At 37.5% G+C, this 16,248-nt stretch overlaps 1 protein-coding gene across 1 annotated transcript; it reads right to left on the bottom strand.

Moving 5' to 3' along the window:
• Window positions 1-4,497: 4,497 nt before the first annotated feature.
• Window positions 4,498-14,802, bottom strand: LOC583663 (neuronal acetylcholine receptor subunit alpha-2). The gene is made up of 8 exons (XM_030975980.1): window positions 14,746-14,802; window positions 14,353-14,437; window positions 13,485-13,600; window positions 12,075-12,119; window positions 10,461-10,570; window positions 8,466-8,601; window positions 5,717-6,205; window positions 4,498-5,099 (listed from the first exon to the last, which is right to left on the bottom strand). The coding sequence occupies exons 2-8, from the start codon at window positions 14,420-14,422 to the stop codon at window positions 4,995-4,997; spliced, it is 1,071 nt and encodes a 356-aa protein (XP_030831840.1). The 5' UTR covers window positions 14,423-14,437; window positions 14,746-14,802; the 3' UTR covers window positions 4,498-4,994.
• Window positions 14,803-16,248: the final 1,446 nt, after the last annotated feature.

Genomic DNA, 16,248 nt, shown 5'->3' with positions numbered 1-16,248 from the left:
CACGAATCAAAGGTAACAAATCGTCTTGATTTTTGATGGTATGAATTTAATTCTGATGTTGTTTAAAGGTACAATGTCCCATTTGCAGGCCCAAAAAATGAAAAAGTTAAATTCCAACTGCATTTGAAAGATAATACTAATTTAGAACTTCCCTAAAAAAGGTGGGGCTTGAAAATGTCTTCAAGTGGGAAAATAACAACTATTAGTTGTCAAATCGACTTTAGGGCTATAGAGCCCAAAAGTAATAGTCTTGATTTTCAGACAATTGTACCGAATGGTCATACGTTTTATGCTGCGCAAAGATTCAATCAGTTTAATCTTGGCCATCACAAGAAGTGGGTTATTGATGTAGACAAATGCTCATGTACCCTTTACAACTCTTTTCATGTATGTTATTACCAAAGAAGAAAAAAAAGCCAGTCAGTCACTCAATAGTGTCTGACAGTGAAGTCTAGCAAGTATACAGGTTTCCTTGCATAATTTGAATATGAGGACACTGCTAACGTTTAAATTTCACAGATAGGACATACATGACATATTCATAATTCCTGCAAAGTTCTACAGCATTTGAGGTTGGCTGCAAAAGGGACATAGTACCTTTAAGGGATTATTAATTTGTAAAACTGGGTAGGACTATAAGTTTTAATCTCATGTTTCGCATTCTTCATGTGCTTCCTCTTCTTCTTTTTTTCTTCTAATATTCTACTCTTTTCTTCTCTCTCTCTCTTTCTCTTATAATATGCTTTAAAGGTACTATGTCCCTTTTGCAGCCAACCTCAAATTCTGTAGAACTTTGCAGGAATTATGAATATGTCATGTATGTCCTATCTGTGAAATTTAAACGTTAGCAGTGTCCTCATATTCAAATTATGCAAGGAAAACCGTTTACTTGCTAGACTTCACTGTCAGACACTATTGAGTGACTGACTGGCTTTATTTCTTCTTTGGTAATAACATACATGAAAAGAGTTGTAAAGGGTACATGAGCATTTGTCTACATCAATAACCCACTTCTTGTGATGGCCAAGATTAAACTGATTGAATCTTTGCGCAGCATAAAACGTATGACCATTCGGTACAATTGTCTGAAAATCAAGACTATTACTTTTGGGCTCTATAGCCCTAAAAGTCCAATTGAATGTAAGCTAATTGCCCCGACCCAACACTACTTTGAAAGCATGTATATTCCTGGAACACGTTTTCAAACGAACTAGAACTTTTGGTTACCTTTTTCTTTCATGAATTCATTTAATGTACGTTGCATTTTACCTTGAACTGTTTGCATGTTTTTAAACTGAAGAATGAATAAAGAAGGAACTGAACTTAACTGAACTATACTTTAGGAGGTCCATGAACTACTTTGAAAGCATGTATATTCCTGAACACGTTTTCAAACGAACTAGAACCTTTGGTTATCATGCTTTGCTATAGTTGAGGGGCAGCTGGGAAAACATGTTTCAATTAAGTTGTTTTCTGTCTGCCTGGTATATGATGACTACTTCGAAATACAGAAATTTTTGGAACGCTTTTATTTTTCGAATAAACTTGGTGTTAATAATGCTTCACTAGAGTTAGAGAGTGTAAAAATACTTGTCATTGAGCATTTGTTTCGGTTTTCTTCTTCTTCTTCTTCTTCTTTTATAGAATTCCTACCAAGAATTATAAAGAAATGGATATATATACATTCCTAATCTGTTATGTGTGACATTTTTGAAGCTGAGTACTATATTCCTTTTTTGTCATTCTTAAAAAAAAATCTCTCTTGCCAGGTTGTTCTTTGCGTTGTACATGAGTATTCTAGATTTCCTACGACGTCATTAGAGAACTGGGAATTGAGCAATTATTGAAAATACTGAGCGTATCAATCAATAATTAAGTCTGATTTAATCACTGTGAGAAAAAAATCTTAGAAAGAGAATGTTTACAAGTACGAGCATATTGAAAGCTTCAGATTTTATTCCCAGTTCATGTTTGTTTAGTCACTATTGCGACCATTATACAAAATAAGGGAAGTTTAAATAAATTTCTTTAGATACAAATAGAAATGTCTATGTATTCCCTATACCATGATACAGGGTAGCACATAGTACAATGAACTTGATCTTGTATGGGGCCCTGCAAGTGAAAAAAGACGAAAAGTTAATTGGGGTTACATACCAGAGGCGGTCATGGTGGTGGATCGTCTTTCATAATGGGGCGCCAAAAAGGGGGACTTTTTTTTAATAAAGGAGAATCTACAAAGGGTAACCAAAAAGTGGAAATTCAAATTTGAGACATTGGTATACAACCGAGCCAGCGTTGTAGTCAAGGCACAAACCCTCAAGGCCTAGGTTTTAACCAGCAAGTCTAAGGCTAAGGCAAAGGCTTGAAAACTCAAAGCCAAGACTTAAAGATTTAAATTTAACATTCGAAGACTGGGGTTTGCACAAAAAAAAGATACAAAGAGAATGTGCTTTTATTATTTAAAAAAGAGTTTAGGCGCTGCCTTCCAGAGAGCAATAACAAATGGTAGCAGATTTCTTTCCTTTTTTTCAAAGTGGGGACGTCGCCCAAAATGGGCACCTCTTTGAAAAACTAAATAGGTAGCACTCTAAAAATAGGATGGTAATAACAAGACTGCGACTGGGTCTACAATTCAAATACCTCCATTTGTATCATTTTTGAATCAATCAGTGGTCATTTACATTGTGCCTTTTGACTTTTTAAAATAAAAACGTAATGAATCTTTTAATACTCTGTTAAAATTCTTTTCCCATATAATCAATGTTTTTGCACCTTGAGAAGGATTACACTGAATAATTGATCAATTTACCGTATGATACAAAAATACAATATTCTACTAATTACTGCTGTTAGCATGAGTCCACGTAACTGTTCATGATTATGATAATATAGACATACGACAAAATGATTTCTAATTTATATCACATTTTTATACAATAATGTAGTAGAGAGAATCTTTACCTTTGTTGATTAGATTTTAAAGAAATGCAAAGACCGATACTACACAGGTAGTCCACTCTTTTTCTTTTCATATCACATGTATGAGAGGAGGCGCGATGGCTCAGTGGTAGAGCAGTGGTCTCGTAACCAGGAGGTCCCGGGTTCGAAGCCAAGTCAGTGCGCTCGTGCCCTTTATTAAGGAATTCATCCTCATTAACAAGTACATCGGTGAAGACTTGAAGCCGCCGGTCCACTTGTTGTTTACTTAGAAACATATACATGCTTTCTTAGCAGTCAGGTAAAACAATCATCATGATGCAAAATAACTTTACGTTTAATTCCATGAGCTGTCGCAGCCAACGATAATATATTGCGGTTTTTTTAAACTCAAAACAATACGATGTTTCTCAAAACTGGCAGTAGTTTCTGTAGTTCAGGGCCCTGTTTCATTAAACTTGATATCAATGACAAGTTGTTTTTTTCTCTTATCCTCAAGCGAGGTTTTTATTTCCATAATAGTAATACATATGTACATTAATAACTCGATGGTTGAGTGAAACTTAACATAGTCTAAAGATTAAAGTACATTCAACAATTCTTCCAGCTTAGTATTATTTTCTTTGGTAACACATTCATATCTTTAAAATAATGTTAGCAACGACTTGAATTAAAAAAACAAAGTATGTGGGTAGTAAACAGAACCATTAACAATCTTCTTAACGTCTTAACAATCTTCTTATCCTGAAAACGAGATGAATTCCTACCTTAAGTTTTATGTACAATAAATCTTACGAATGTGTACAAGAAATATATAAATGAAGATTTCGTGGCATGGGTAATGCATTTTAGCATGACGTGGGCGCAGCCATTTTTAATCTTTTTTTTTTCTTTATGTGTTTTATTGAACAATCAAAAAATAATCACAGTATTTACAAGTTATTATAAAAACATTACAAAAAAGCAGTAAAACGCAGATCAAAACCTCACGAAAATTAAATTTACAACATTTACAACATTATAAAACAGGATTATAAGACAAACTTCCATTTTTTAAAGTGCAAGGGCAGTTTGTTTTTCTTTTTTGCAATACGATATTCAAGAACTTTATTATAGTCAATGTAAGTTCTGAAACCCTGAAAATTGGGTATTTTACTTTGAAATTTGCATAAATAAATGTAGTATTTAAGCATAAGAAATAAATACGTCAAAAACATATCCTTTTCATAGCCAAACATTCTTTCAAATATTGAAAAATTCACTACTTTATTAATTTTCTGATTAATAGTTTTAATGGTATCATCCCAAATGGGTTTTACAGTCTGACATTTGATGAAAAGATGTAGGTAAGTCTCGGGTTCATTATCGCAAAATGAACAATTAGGAGAATTCTTTCGTTTAATTTTGAACAAGAATTTATTTAAAGCTATGGCTTTATGAGATAGTTTGAAATAAAATGAACGAATGCGAGTGCTTATAGAACATTTGAAATTATCAATATGAATCTTGTCCCAATCAACAGGGTTAGAGTCAGAATGTTCTTTCCAGAATGTTAATTTCTTTTCGGGAACATGTGGTTCTAGTATGACATTATAAGCATATTTGGGAACCTTCCTAGCTTGCAGCCATTTTTAATCTTTGTGGTTTGGTTTACATTTCCGCTGATGATCGTGGCGATAGCAACATCAGCACTGATTCTCTCAGATCCATTTCATTTTCTACACAGACAGGTTTTATAATGATGGTTATCATTATCGCTGTAGAGGTATTGCGGTCTTGTTGATAAGTCTCCAACCTGTGAACCACAGGGTTAGGGGATTCGAATCCTGGCCAGGAACGGACGTCATTTGGCAAGATGATGATCGACATTTGCCACACTCAACCCAGGTGAAGTAAATGGGTACCCGGCAGGAATTGAATCCATAAAATGCCAGAGTAAGAGTAGCAATTTTTTTTTCAGTACTATGATTTTCATCATTATCATTATTGTTATTTATTTTGTCATACCGGCTCTTAACATATGAGTTGATGGCTTAAAGCAGAAATTCCTTGTCTTAGGCGAAGAGGGCGCCCGTTGTTATCGCGAGGATGATGGTGGTCCCCAGGAATGCACCGATATCAATGAAGAGGAACACGCGAGAAATAGTCCCGTCTCCCTCCTGCACATGAGTGAGAAGACAAAAGCGAATGATTATGTTATTCCATTTTGTGCATGTGTTAAATTCATGACTAAAAATATCTATATTTCGTGAAGGTGCATGAATGCAGTAATCATGTACATCGATATAACCGAGGCACAGACATCACAAAATCAATGACTCGGAGGGTGAAACGGTATCAAAGCATACACAAGAAAAGTAAGTGGATGATATCACACATGAATCAGATATAGCGATGTCCATTTTTTTTCCTGTCATGGACAAAATCAAACTTTTCATATTCCACAAGGTTATTTTGACCCGCTCTCTTTAATTATACACAGTCGTCTATCAATGCTTCAATTCTTAGAGATTGCCTTTCACGTATTTCTGTTCACAGTGCTTCTTTACCGCTATCTTATTCACCTAAAATTGATGCTGATTTGTGGTCAGTTCCTCTTGACGGGGCATGAAATGGAAGAAGGCTAAATTAGAAAAGAAGTTTGAAATAAAAATGAAGACTCGGAAAAGGCGCTAACCATGAGCGTGAACAAGGACACAAGAGGATAGAAAGATTTGGAGAAATTTGCAAGTATGAACTGATATCCCAAAGACGACGGAAAGATAACTTTTCTCACCTTCATGTGTCCTGGTTGATCCTTGGGGTAGAAGCGGTAGATGAGGCCGTTGATGATGATGACGACGGCGTTGATGAGCATCCCACCGATGAGGAACCGACCAAGTCTGGTCATCGAGTAGGCGGGGACCTCTGCACTCAGCGCTGCCGACAACACCACCAAAGCGACAAAGACGAAGCCCGCAAAGATGATTCGTTCTCCAGCCGACGACGGCCCAATCAGGAAGACGACGAGGATAAGCCAGGTGGCGATCACGGCGGAGGCAATACGACCGTGACTATCTCGTCGTCGGACGGTCAGATGGAATGAGATGTCCTCGTAAACTTCTTTGCAACATGGATACCTGACGACGTTCTTAACGGCTGATGTGTTTACGAGTTCCCACACAGGGTGGGCATTGTAATCTTCCAGATCAATCGTATCCGACGCTGGCGTAACAGATATTCTCATGCTGTCAAACACCCATGATCCCAATTTTAGGCGGCAGGTCTATATGAATCAGGAAATTAAATTGACATTAATGCTAAATATATTATTCATTGCGGATATAGTATCGAAAATAATATCGCTAGTGACATTCGTTTGTCTCGCAATGTAAGGTGAAAAAGGGATCTAAAAGATCACGACGTTTCTTGTGCCGCAATCAACACTTCGTCAGGTGATAAAATATATTGTAAGCAAGCGTGCACCCACAACAAAAAGTGAGTCATTTGACACATTTAAGCATAATTTTCGTGAGTCAGGTGTAAATTGACTCATTAGTAACAACCAATGAGTCTCTATTGACTCATTTATATTTCACCGGTGTGTCAATCATGAGCTGACGCATTTGCAAAATGCTTCGACTGACTCACATGGTCGTAAAAAATGAGTCAAGATCGACATAAGAGCATTTTAGAAGAAAAAAGTGAGTCAACTTGAAAGTGAGGCTGTATGCATGCGCGCGCATGCTTTCGTGACGTCATCCAAAATGCGCATTCTCGAGCCATATTTGAATTCCCGATCGACGACGCGACGTCGCCATCTTATATCTTGGATTCAGAAGAGTTTTGACTGCAGCTAGTGAAAAATTGGTACGCATAATTATTCATATGGTTTTAAACGATGATTTTTATGACTGGATTCGTGGGCTGAATCTTCTGATTAGTATACAAATGATGCATGCGTTCATTTTACGATATCCGCACTCGAGTTGATGAGGCTGTGTGTAACTTAACTATAGATTCTGTATCGCACGAAGCCGTGTCGAATGAAAACATGCATGATCTTGCATTATTGTTTTATACAACGAAACTCCTAGATCCTTGTTATTTGATGTAAAACGAATTAATTCAAGATTGTTTCGTGACAGTATGGGTGACAAATAAATCTCAAGTTAAGGCTTAATTTAGTGCGTACAAAGTAGATTTTTCAGATTCGGGTAGCGGGACCACCGATTACATCGCTAAAATGTGATATTTCAGGATATATTTTCCATTGCAAATGTGGACAGTGACTCTGGCATGGTATGGTATGTGTGTGATAGGCCTAGGGAGTAGGGGGGTCTATGTCATGATGCACCCACAACAAAAAGTGAGTCACCCTTACTCAAATTGATGAGTCACTGGTTTGTCCGTACAGCGAAACACTTGAAGGATCATGTGAGTCACTATGACTCGATACAAATGAGTCTTATTTATCTAAGACTCACTTGTATCGAGTCATAATGACTCACATGATCCTTCAAGTGTTTCGCTGTACGGACAAACCAGTGACTCATCAATTTGAGTAAGGGTGACTCACTTTTTGTTGTGGGTGTGTTTTATACGGGTGGACCGGCGGACAAACGAATGTCACTAGCGGTATTATTTTCGATATTTTGACATTGGTTTAATGCAGATGGTGACATTAAAGGTCGGTCCCCAGACGTAAATAATCATATCTGATTGATACGCGTCTGTAAAAAGCCACATACACACACACACACACACACACGCACACACACACACGCAGTCCATGAATCCTATATATATATATATATATATATATATTTGTACTTGTCAATGTCTCATCCAAAAAGTGACATAGGAGGGGGGGGGCCATAGTTTATTTTTGCAAAACCGTCCTTGTATTTACCCTTTTTCATCTTTTTATTAATTAGATCTATATGAATAACTCTTTATTTTTGTTTCATGAATTATGTACATCGAAAAGAATTATACGACATGACGCGTTCGCAGCTATTTCTTCAATATGATGAATTCCAATATGAATAACCAAACACGTTTGGTACGAGGATGATTTCACTGCCATGGATGCTCGCTTTCAATTTGCTTATATCCTAAGAGATTATCAATGAATGCAGTTTTAAATCTGGTACATAAAATGATGTAGAGTCCTTTAAGAGGGCATAAGGGGCACGCCCCCTGCCAGAATATCTTCTTCTTGATACATTTGCGTACTCCTGGCCGAATTTGTGTTTCCATTTTCAATTGTATGATGTGCGTGCAAGTATCAAAGTACTTCTGAAGACTTGGCTTCACAATTTCAGCTAAAGTTTTCAGGGTTACACCATGTGATTCTTTCATAATCAGAGCCATAAAAAGGGGCTGTGAGCTCAGCTGATAGCTCTTTGGCTCTCTAATGGCTCTTATTCCTTTGAAAGGATTTCATGGAGTTAACCCCAAAACCTACAACTCAGTTTCTCCACCATGAAAAATCATCGCTGATACTCATGGAACTATTTGATCATTTTGTTTTCATTTCTTACGTGGCTGTCGTAGGGATAGTCCTTCAAGTCGAGGTCGCATGCTGCTTCAATAGCCACGGGTGGAAGATAGTACACGGTACCATCGCTGTACACAAGAGCTGAAATATCATCGGACAGTGCCTTACTTGGGGAGTGGCTGTAGGAGAACGAAACGAAAACATACTACATCAAATAATGTAATCGTCGAGTTTCCACGGAAGCCCATTAGTGCCACCATGTGAAATTACAATTTAAGAGGGATTAACTGGCGGCTGGCAGATAATTAATATAGTACAGGATTGGAACAGGTATAGCCCTTTTAGGTTCTAGGAAAATGTTACGCCCTGGGCAATCACCCCCCCCCCCCCCCCCGGCCAATAACCAGCGGGACAATTACCCCCAAGCACAATTATCCCCCGGAAAATTACCCCCCGGAAAATTACCCCCGGAAAATTACACCTCGAGGACAACCCCTCCCCCTCCAGGACAATTACCCCCCCCCCCCCCTGAGGACATTCCTTTTAAATTTTAATTCACATAGTGGCACTGATGGGCTTCCGTAGGTTTCTGAGCAATGGACGTTCTCCTGGTATCCCCCTGACCCTGCATTCAGATTACCTGAATTAATCGTATTGCAATACGAGAAGAATGTCGTATCGAGAAACGTTGTATGATGGGTGACCAATTAGTTCGCGGAGATTTTTAAAAAATATTAGAAAATGTGATATTCGATCTATGATTTCTCATTTTCTACACAAATTAATTTAGTTTAATTATTACCAAATGGACTGCAAAGATTATTACAAATTGGTGCAACTAGAATATTTATCTTCAAATAATTCCGGAGACCTCGCGATCTCGAAATTCGATGTCGGATCGGAATGTGTTGCACCTAAAGAAAAAGTCATCAAAAGAAATTATAACAAGCAATCAATGAAATATATGATAATTGCATATTTTGCAAGGCAAAATATTTTACAATCAATTGGTATCACTTTTTAATGACATCTGCTCTGAAAAAAGGATTTCCAGCTCCTTGTCGGTAAGTTCAGAACGGACGCAAAAGACTGCAAGATTAGCCGATCTTTTGTCGAAAATATTCACCCAATTCAATAGAAAATTCTTCCCTGTGTAATGTGAGGTTCCTCTTTCCATTGGTGGTATTAGATTTTCGACATCTTGCCGATTTTTTGAGATAGCGAACTAAGGTCCCGCGCGAACTATGGTCACACCACCACATAACGAATCGTATAGCGAAGTACATGTTTGTTCTAAACGTCGAATCGTACGAAAATCATGTAAATGATGATTGGCTAGGTTTAATGCCAAGTTGCCAACTGACTTTAAAAATAGTAGTTTCTTTACACGACGTTTCTTTAAACGATGTTGTTGTCCAGTCTTTACGGTCCTTTCGATATACGATGACCCTTTGTATGACGTTTCTTTATTCAATAGGCTTCCGTCAAGGCTTCCGTCAAAGAATTCCGTCAAAGCAAACGCTGTCAACGTTGGATTATAATTCAGTATTGTTTGCCATTGCCTTATCATCGACTTAATCTTTGATTCACCATTGACTTTCACCGTCTGACGTTAAGTATAGGCCTATGCGTATTTATTATTGAGAAGTTTGTTGATATGAAAAAAAAGAAATGGAAAAAATAAACGTTACTTTGAATTGAAGAAGAAAAAAAAGGAACTTAGGCCATTACAAAAAATATACATGTTTAGCGTCCCCGCCCGCTTTAAAAAACAAAAACATGAAAAACACTGGATTTATTTCTGATTAAATTTTTTTTTTTAAATCGGCGGCCATCTTGAAAAATAGCCCGACTGTCAGGGAAAATGTTACGAGCGGCCATTTTGAAGAAGAAAAAAAAAGTGCCTCCTCCCTATTTTTCAAAAAAGCAGGACGCAAAAGATTTTTTTATTTATTTGGCCTTACCATTGATTGACCATTGATTTACCGTTGACTAATCATTGGCTTACCATATACTCACCGTGCAATTGTATACATACCTGTTGTAAAGAGTGATGTCTGGCACAAAGACCTCGGAGGAATGAACGCGGAAGATAGAGATGTTTCCATATTCAGCCGGATCCCACTCTAAACGCGAATCCATCCACAACTGAACAAAGATGATGATTAGTGATAAAAAAGGAATTTCATTCAAGCGATTACAAAGTGAAATGCCCTGAGTGTACATAGTTGTTCTCATTTTTTTAAAAAGATAAGCATTAAGAGGTTGACTTGGTGTATTGGGACCAATAACAACGCTATATCATATTTTAAAAGAGGTAAGTCTAAAACGACAAACTTACTTGCATCGTCTGCTTTTAAAAAGCCTATCTATATTTCACCAGGGTGTGTTTTTAAAGGAAATTGGCACTTCCCTTCAGTTGGATGTGTTGGGGATGTGGGCATTCTTACTACCACTACTAATACTACTACTACTACTACTACTACTACTACTACTACTACCCCTACTACTACTCCCACTCCTACTACTACTACTAATACTACTACTACTACTACTCCTACTACTACTACTACTACTACTACTACTACTACTACTAGTACTCCTACTACTACTACTACTACTACTACTACTACTACTACTACTACTCCTACTACTACTACTACTACTACTACTCCTACTACTACTACTACTACTACTACTACTACTACTTCTACTACTACTATTGCTAATAATAATAATAGTAATAATGATAGTATACTGCTACTACTTCTAATACCAATACTATTAACATTAGGCATATATATATATATATATATATATATATATATATATATACTATTGTATACCGCATATGAAGAATATGGACCGGACATAGTTCTACTTGTGCTTAAAGTGCAAGGACGCAATGGTTGCTTTCCTGCAAATAAATACATTTTTTCTGAGAATTGAAACAGGGGATGCGCTATATAAAAACAAATATTGATATTTTTTTTTCGGGTCACGGTCAAAACTATTGCTCCTAGGTGATCTCGAGACTGCACAATGCCATCGACATCGTCACGGGCCACAGTGCAGTTTCGAGCTCACCTTGGGCAATAGTTTTAACCATGCTCCTAAAAGCAGTCATATCCATCGCGTAACAAATTTAGGTCTCTGATTTGTCAAAAATACAGGCGTGAAATACGCTACTGGTTGCTGGGTAGTATAGCGAAAAATAGACTGGTTATAGTTTTGATTGTGCGTACTATGCAAGGACGCAATGGTTGTGCATGAAGTTAACACTGACACTCAATACTTTTAAACAAGTAAATGTCCCTACAAATAAAAATACATTTTGACAGCCAGTTTTGGCACAAATTTATTTTATGAGAGTTGACCCGAGGGATGTTGTGGTCCACAACCTTTAGCTGTTTCCACAGTTCATACTTGTAATATGAGGGTATTTAAAGAGCCATCCTTTTGAGTGAACAAATTTTTTTTAAAGCCTCACAATTTACTTTCACCTTTCCGGGAACTTAACCTTAAAAGTATAAGCTATAATGCCGGCAAAACATATTTAGGCAATTTGAGTTGGTATATTACATATTTGGATGACGTCATGTATTTGTGTTTTCTGTCGTTTTGACTGAAGCTGTATATTCATTTGACTTACCATTTTTAACCATGAATTCATTTTAATGGATCCTTGAAAAAAATCCTGCATAGACAAATGAAAGGGGAAAGAAAAGACTGCTGTAATAAGATTGAAATATTTGATGTCTATTTGAACATGTCGACATTGAATCTACTACAACAACATTTTTTTAAAACTATGATTTGTAGTGAATCATTCGGACAAAATTTAAATCTCGTCTATCCATGTAAGCCCATTATATTACATGATATGATCGAGATTTCAAAAGAGCACACCTTCAAATGACATGAATACCAACATAGCAATATTAATTCAATGCTTAAAGAGAACCAAAGTAATTTGTGTACGGCTAGAATGTACAAAATCAACCTAAAAATGTTCAACCAGGATTGTCTGGATTAAAGAGTCTCATTAAAAGAAGTAATGACATACAACCGCTCACACTGAACCCAAGTCGGAATCGGGTTCAGTTCGGACCCTGTTCTATTCTCTTTGCAGAAGTGATATCTAGAGCTCATGTTTTAAATCGTATCCGGACACCTACCACCTGGACATCCACCCCGGATAACCACCCTCTAGGATGATTACTTCCCTAGGACAACTACCCCCGGACAACTACCCCCTAGGACAACTAACCCCGGACAACTACCCTCCAGACAACTGCCCCGGACAGCTACCCCAAGACAACTTCCCCTAGGATAGTTGTCTGGGGGTAGTTGTCCGGGTGGTTGTTGTCCTAGGGGGTGGTTATCCTAGGGGGTGGTTTTCCTAGAGGTGGTTATCCGGGGATGGTCGTCCTAAAACCCCTGAAATATATGTGTGGAATGTTATGTTTGTGTTCAACCGGACATTTATTACAGCTTGCCCAAAGCTCAGGCGTAATACCATTTCTAAATAATGGTGCATAATCAGATTGGTCAGCCTTAAAACCCAACAACAACAACAACAACAACAACAATTATCAGAAGGAGCACTGTCAGTGGATGTCTTCAACATTGTTTCACAAAAATGTATCTTGAAAATAAAGACTCAATTAATTTGGGCAACCGAAGAGAGTCGCCCCACATTGTTGTAAGTACATGTAAGCCCGTTTTAATAATAGAACCCCCCCCCCCCTGAATTCAAGACCGATTTAAGACCGTTTACAGAGGTCTGATTCTGATGAATGCCCGTAATAAGATTCGAGACAAAATTAAGGTCGGTTTCTAGTTGTTGTCTATGTCACAAATCCCACCCCCCCCCCTCCCCTCTACCAAAGATCGAATTACGATTTTCTTTTATCCAAACATCAAATGAGATAATTTCAAGATATATCGAGAAAAATGGAGATCATAAATAACATAGAATCGAGTCGATTTGTGAGGGATTTTCACGGTGTAGCATTATGTTGATCTCCAAATTATAACTGATTGGAAGGAATAAACTTACCATTTCTCTCAGGTTACTCAAACTCATTCGGATATTGACCTCGAGACTCTCGTCGTGAGTAGGAAGAAGACGCTTGTCATAGCTGGAAAACAGATCCGCTTTCAAACGAGTTTCAACTGCTTAAAATAGAATGGAAAAAACAGAAAAAAGCATAATGTAAACGAAAATTACTACCAAGCATGGAAGATACCAAATACCAGAAAAGAACGAAAAAAGTGGGAAAAGCATAATGTAAAAAAATGCATTACCAAACTTGGAGTGAATTCACATAAAAGTTAGCATAGGAGATACAAAATACCAGAATAAAACGAAAAAACAGAAAAAGCATAATATAAAAAAAACTATTACCAAACTTCGAGTGAGTTAACATAATAGGAAACACGGTAGATACAAATAACAAAACACCAACATATTTCCCCACAGTATGTTTGAAGGATATGAAGAATGTTTTTATGAGATGGGGGGGGGGGGGGTAGACGATTATATGACTGTGCAATGCAATGAAATGAATATTCCTTAGGAAAACACGAATGTATAGAAAGGAATACTTATTCTGTGAAAAATCGACAACATCGAAAGCTAACTACAAGATAATACAAAATGAAACCGAAATAATTCAATTCTTTTCAAGAGTATCACGCGGATATCAGGCGCGATAGCTCAGTCGGTAGAGCAGTGGTCTCGTAATCCGGTGACCCGGGTTCGAAACCAAGTCGATGCGCTAGTGCCCTTTGGTAAGACATTAATCCTCATTACCAGGTCCCTCGGAGAGGACCTAAAGCCGTCGGCCGTCTGGTTGCTTACTTACAATCATTTATGCTTTCTTATAGCAGTCAGGTAAAATAACCACCACCACCACCAAACTCACCCTGGTTAGCGGTTGTCCTTGTTAACATTCCCATGAAGAACAACATTAACGATCCCATAGAGAACTTCATGACTGAGGATATTATCTGAGAAGAAAATTTAAAATATGATGATTTTAAAAAAAAGGAAGATTACAATAATAACAAACTTTTCTTTCTTTCAACTTTTTCATTTGGATTATAACGAAAACATCTTTATACGTGACACTCCATTCTCCGACCTACTTCTGTAACAGCGTCAAGTTTGGATTAGCCCATATCAAAATGTCTCAAAAAAGACACTTTCGATGTCTTTTGTTGTTTCCATTATTATCAGTAACATATGGGACATCAAAATTACCAAATACCATGAACTTGCCCTTTTTATATCAACAATTGAAATATAGCAAACTTACTTTGATCTCTGGAAGCTTGGAACATGTAAGTGAGAGGACGTGTGTCGAAATCGGAGACTGCGCAACAAACGCAAATGGCTGTCGAGTATATAGCTGCGAGAACGCAATAACATAATGTCATTACAAGACATAATGTGCCTGCATGTGTACGTGACTTTGAGCGGTCTAGTGTCAACATAAAAGGGTGAACTGGCTCTGATAGGAAATCCGTTCGTCGTTACCATGTTTTTACTCTCTGCTTGTTACATTAATATCTTTGAGACCACTGACCAGGTACGTTCTCGGAACATTCTGTTTTTCAATCAAGTAGACCTTTGGTAAGCACTAAAGAGTATGGACATTTTTATCAACAAGGGCTTCTTGTCTCAGTTGTCTGACTATCACAGTTACTACTTTGAAAGCATGTATATTCCCGGAACTCATGTTTAAATCAACTAGAACTTTTGGTTATCATGTATTGCTACAGTTGAGGGGTATGAAATAGATTTATTTAGATACAAATAGAAATGTCTATGTATTCCATATACCATATGATACAGAGTAGCACATACAGTAAACTTGATCTTGTATGGGCCCTGCAAGTGAAAAAAGACGAAAAGTTAATTGCATGAGGTTACATACCAGAGGCGGTCATGGTGGTGGAGCGTCTTTCAAAATGGGGCGACAAAAAAGGGTAATTTTTAATAAATGGGAATCTACGAAGCGTGACCACAAAGTGGAAAATACAAATTTGAGACATCGGTATACAACCGAGCCAGCGTTGTAGTCAAGGCATTCACAAACCCTCAAGGCCTATAGGTTTTAACTACTAAGAGTCAAAGACCAAGGATAAGACAGAGGCTTGAAACCTCAAAGCCAAGACTTAATTTGTTTTAATTAAATCTGGGGTTCACTCCAAAAAGACACAAAGAAAATGTGCTATCATTATGAGAGTATCGGCGCTGCCTTGAAGAGAGCAATAACAAATGGTGACAGATTTCTTTTTTTCTTCTTCAAAGTGGAAACGTCGCCAAAAAAGGGGCACTTCTTTGAAAAGCTAAATAGGTAGCACCAGTGGCGTACCTGGTATGCCTCGTCAGGGGGGGGGGGGGCGATTTGGACGAGCAAGGGGATTTTGTGGGTGTGGAATGGGGTTAAGTTGACTAGGGAGTGTCCCAATGAGACAGTAGGTGTCTTGTTGATATTAATATTTGCGATCGGGCGATTGCATATCTGTGGTCTACTTTGATTTAAATGAAAAAGTTGTCATTAAAAAAAAATTAAATGTATTGAATTTTGACAAAATCAGTGGTTAACTTATCACTGGTAATGACAATGTTTCTATTAACGTACTTCTATTATTCCTCTTTGACAAGTACCTCGGTGAGGATTTAAAGCCGTTGGTCCTCTGGTTGTTTACTCAGAAACATATACATGCTTTCGTAGCAGTCAGGTGAAACAATCATCATCATCATCATCATGCAAGATAACATAACGTTTAATTCCATGAGCAGTCGCAGCCAA

The sequence above is a fragment of the Strongylocentrotus purpuratus genome, unplaced genomic scaffold, assembly GCF_000002235.5.
Source record: "Strongylocentrotus purpuratus isolate Spur 01 unplaced genomic scaffold, Spur_5.0 spur5_scaffold_8, whole genome shotgun sequence".
Classification (NCBI taxonomy): domain Eukaryota; kingdom Metazoa; phylum Echinodermata; class Echinoidea; order Camarodonta; family Strongylocentrotidae; genus Strongylocentrotus; species Strongylocentrotus purpuratus.
Note: the sequence above shows the minus strand (reverse complement) of the source record. Positions and strands in the feature narration are given on the sequence as shown.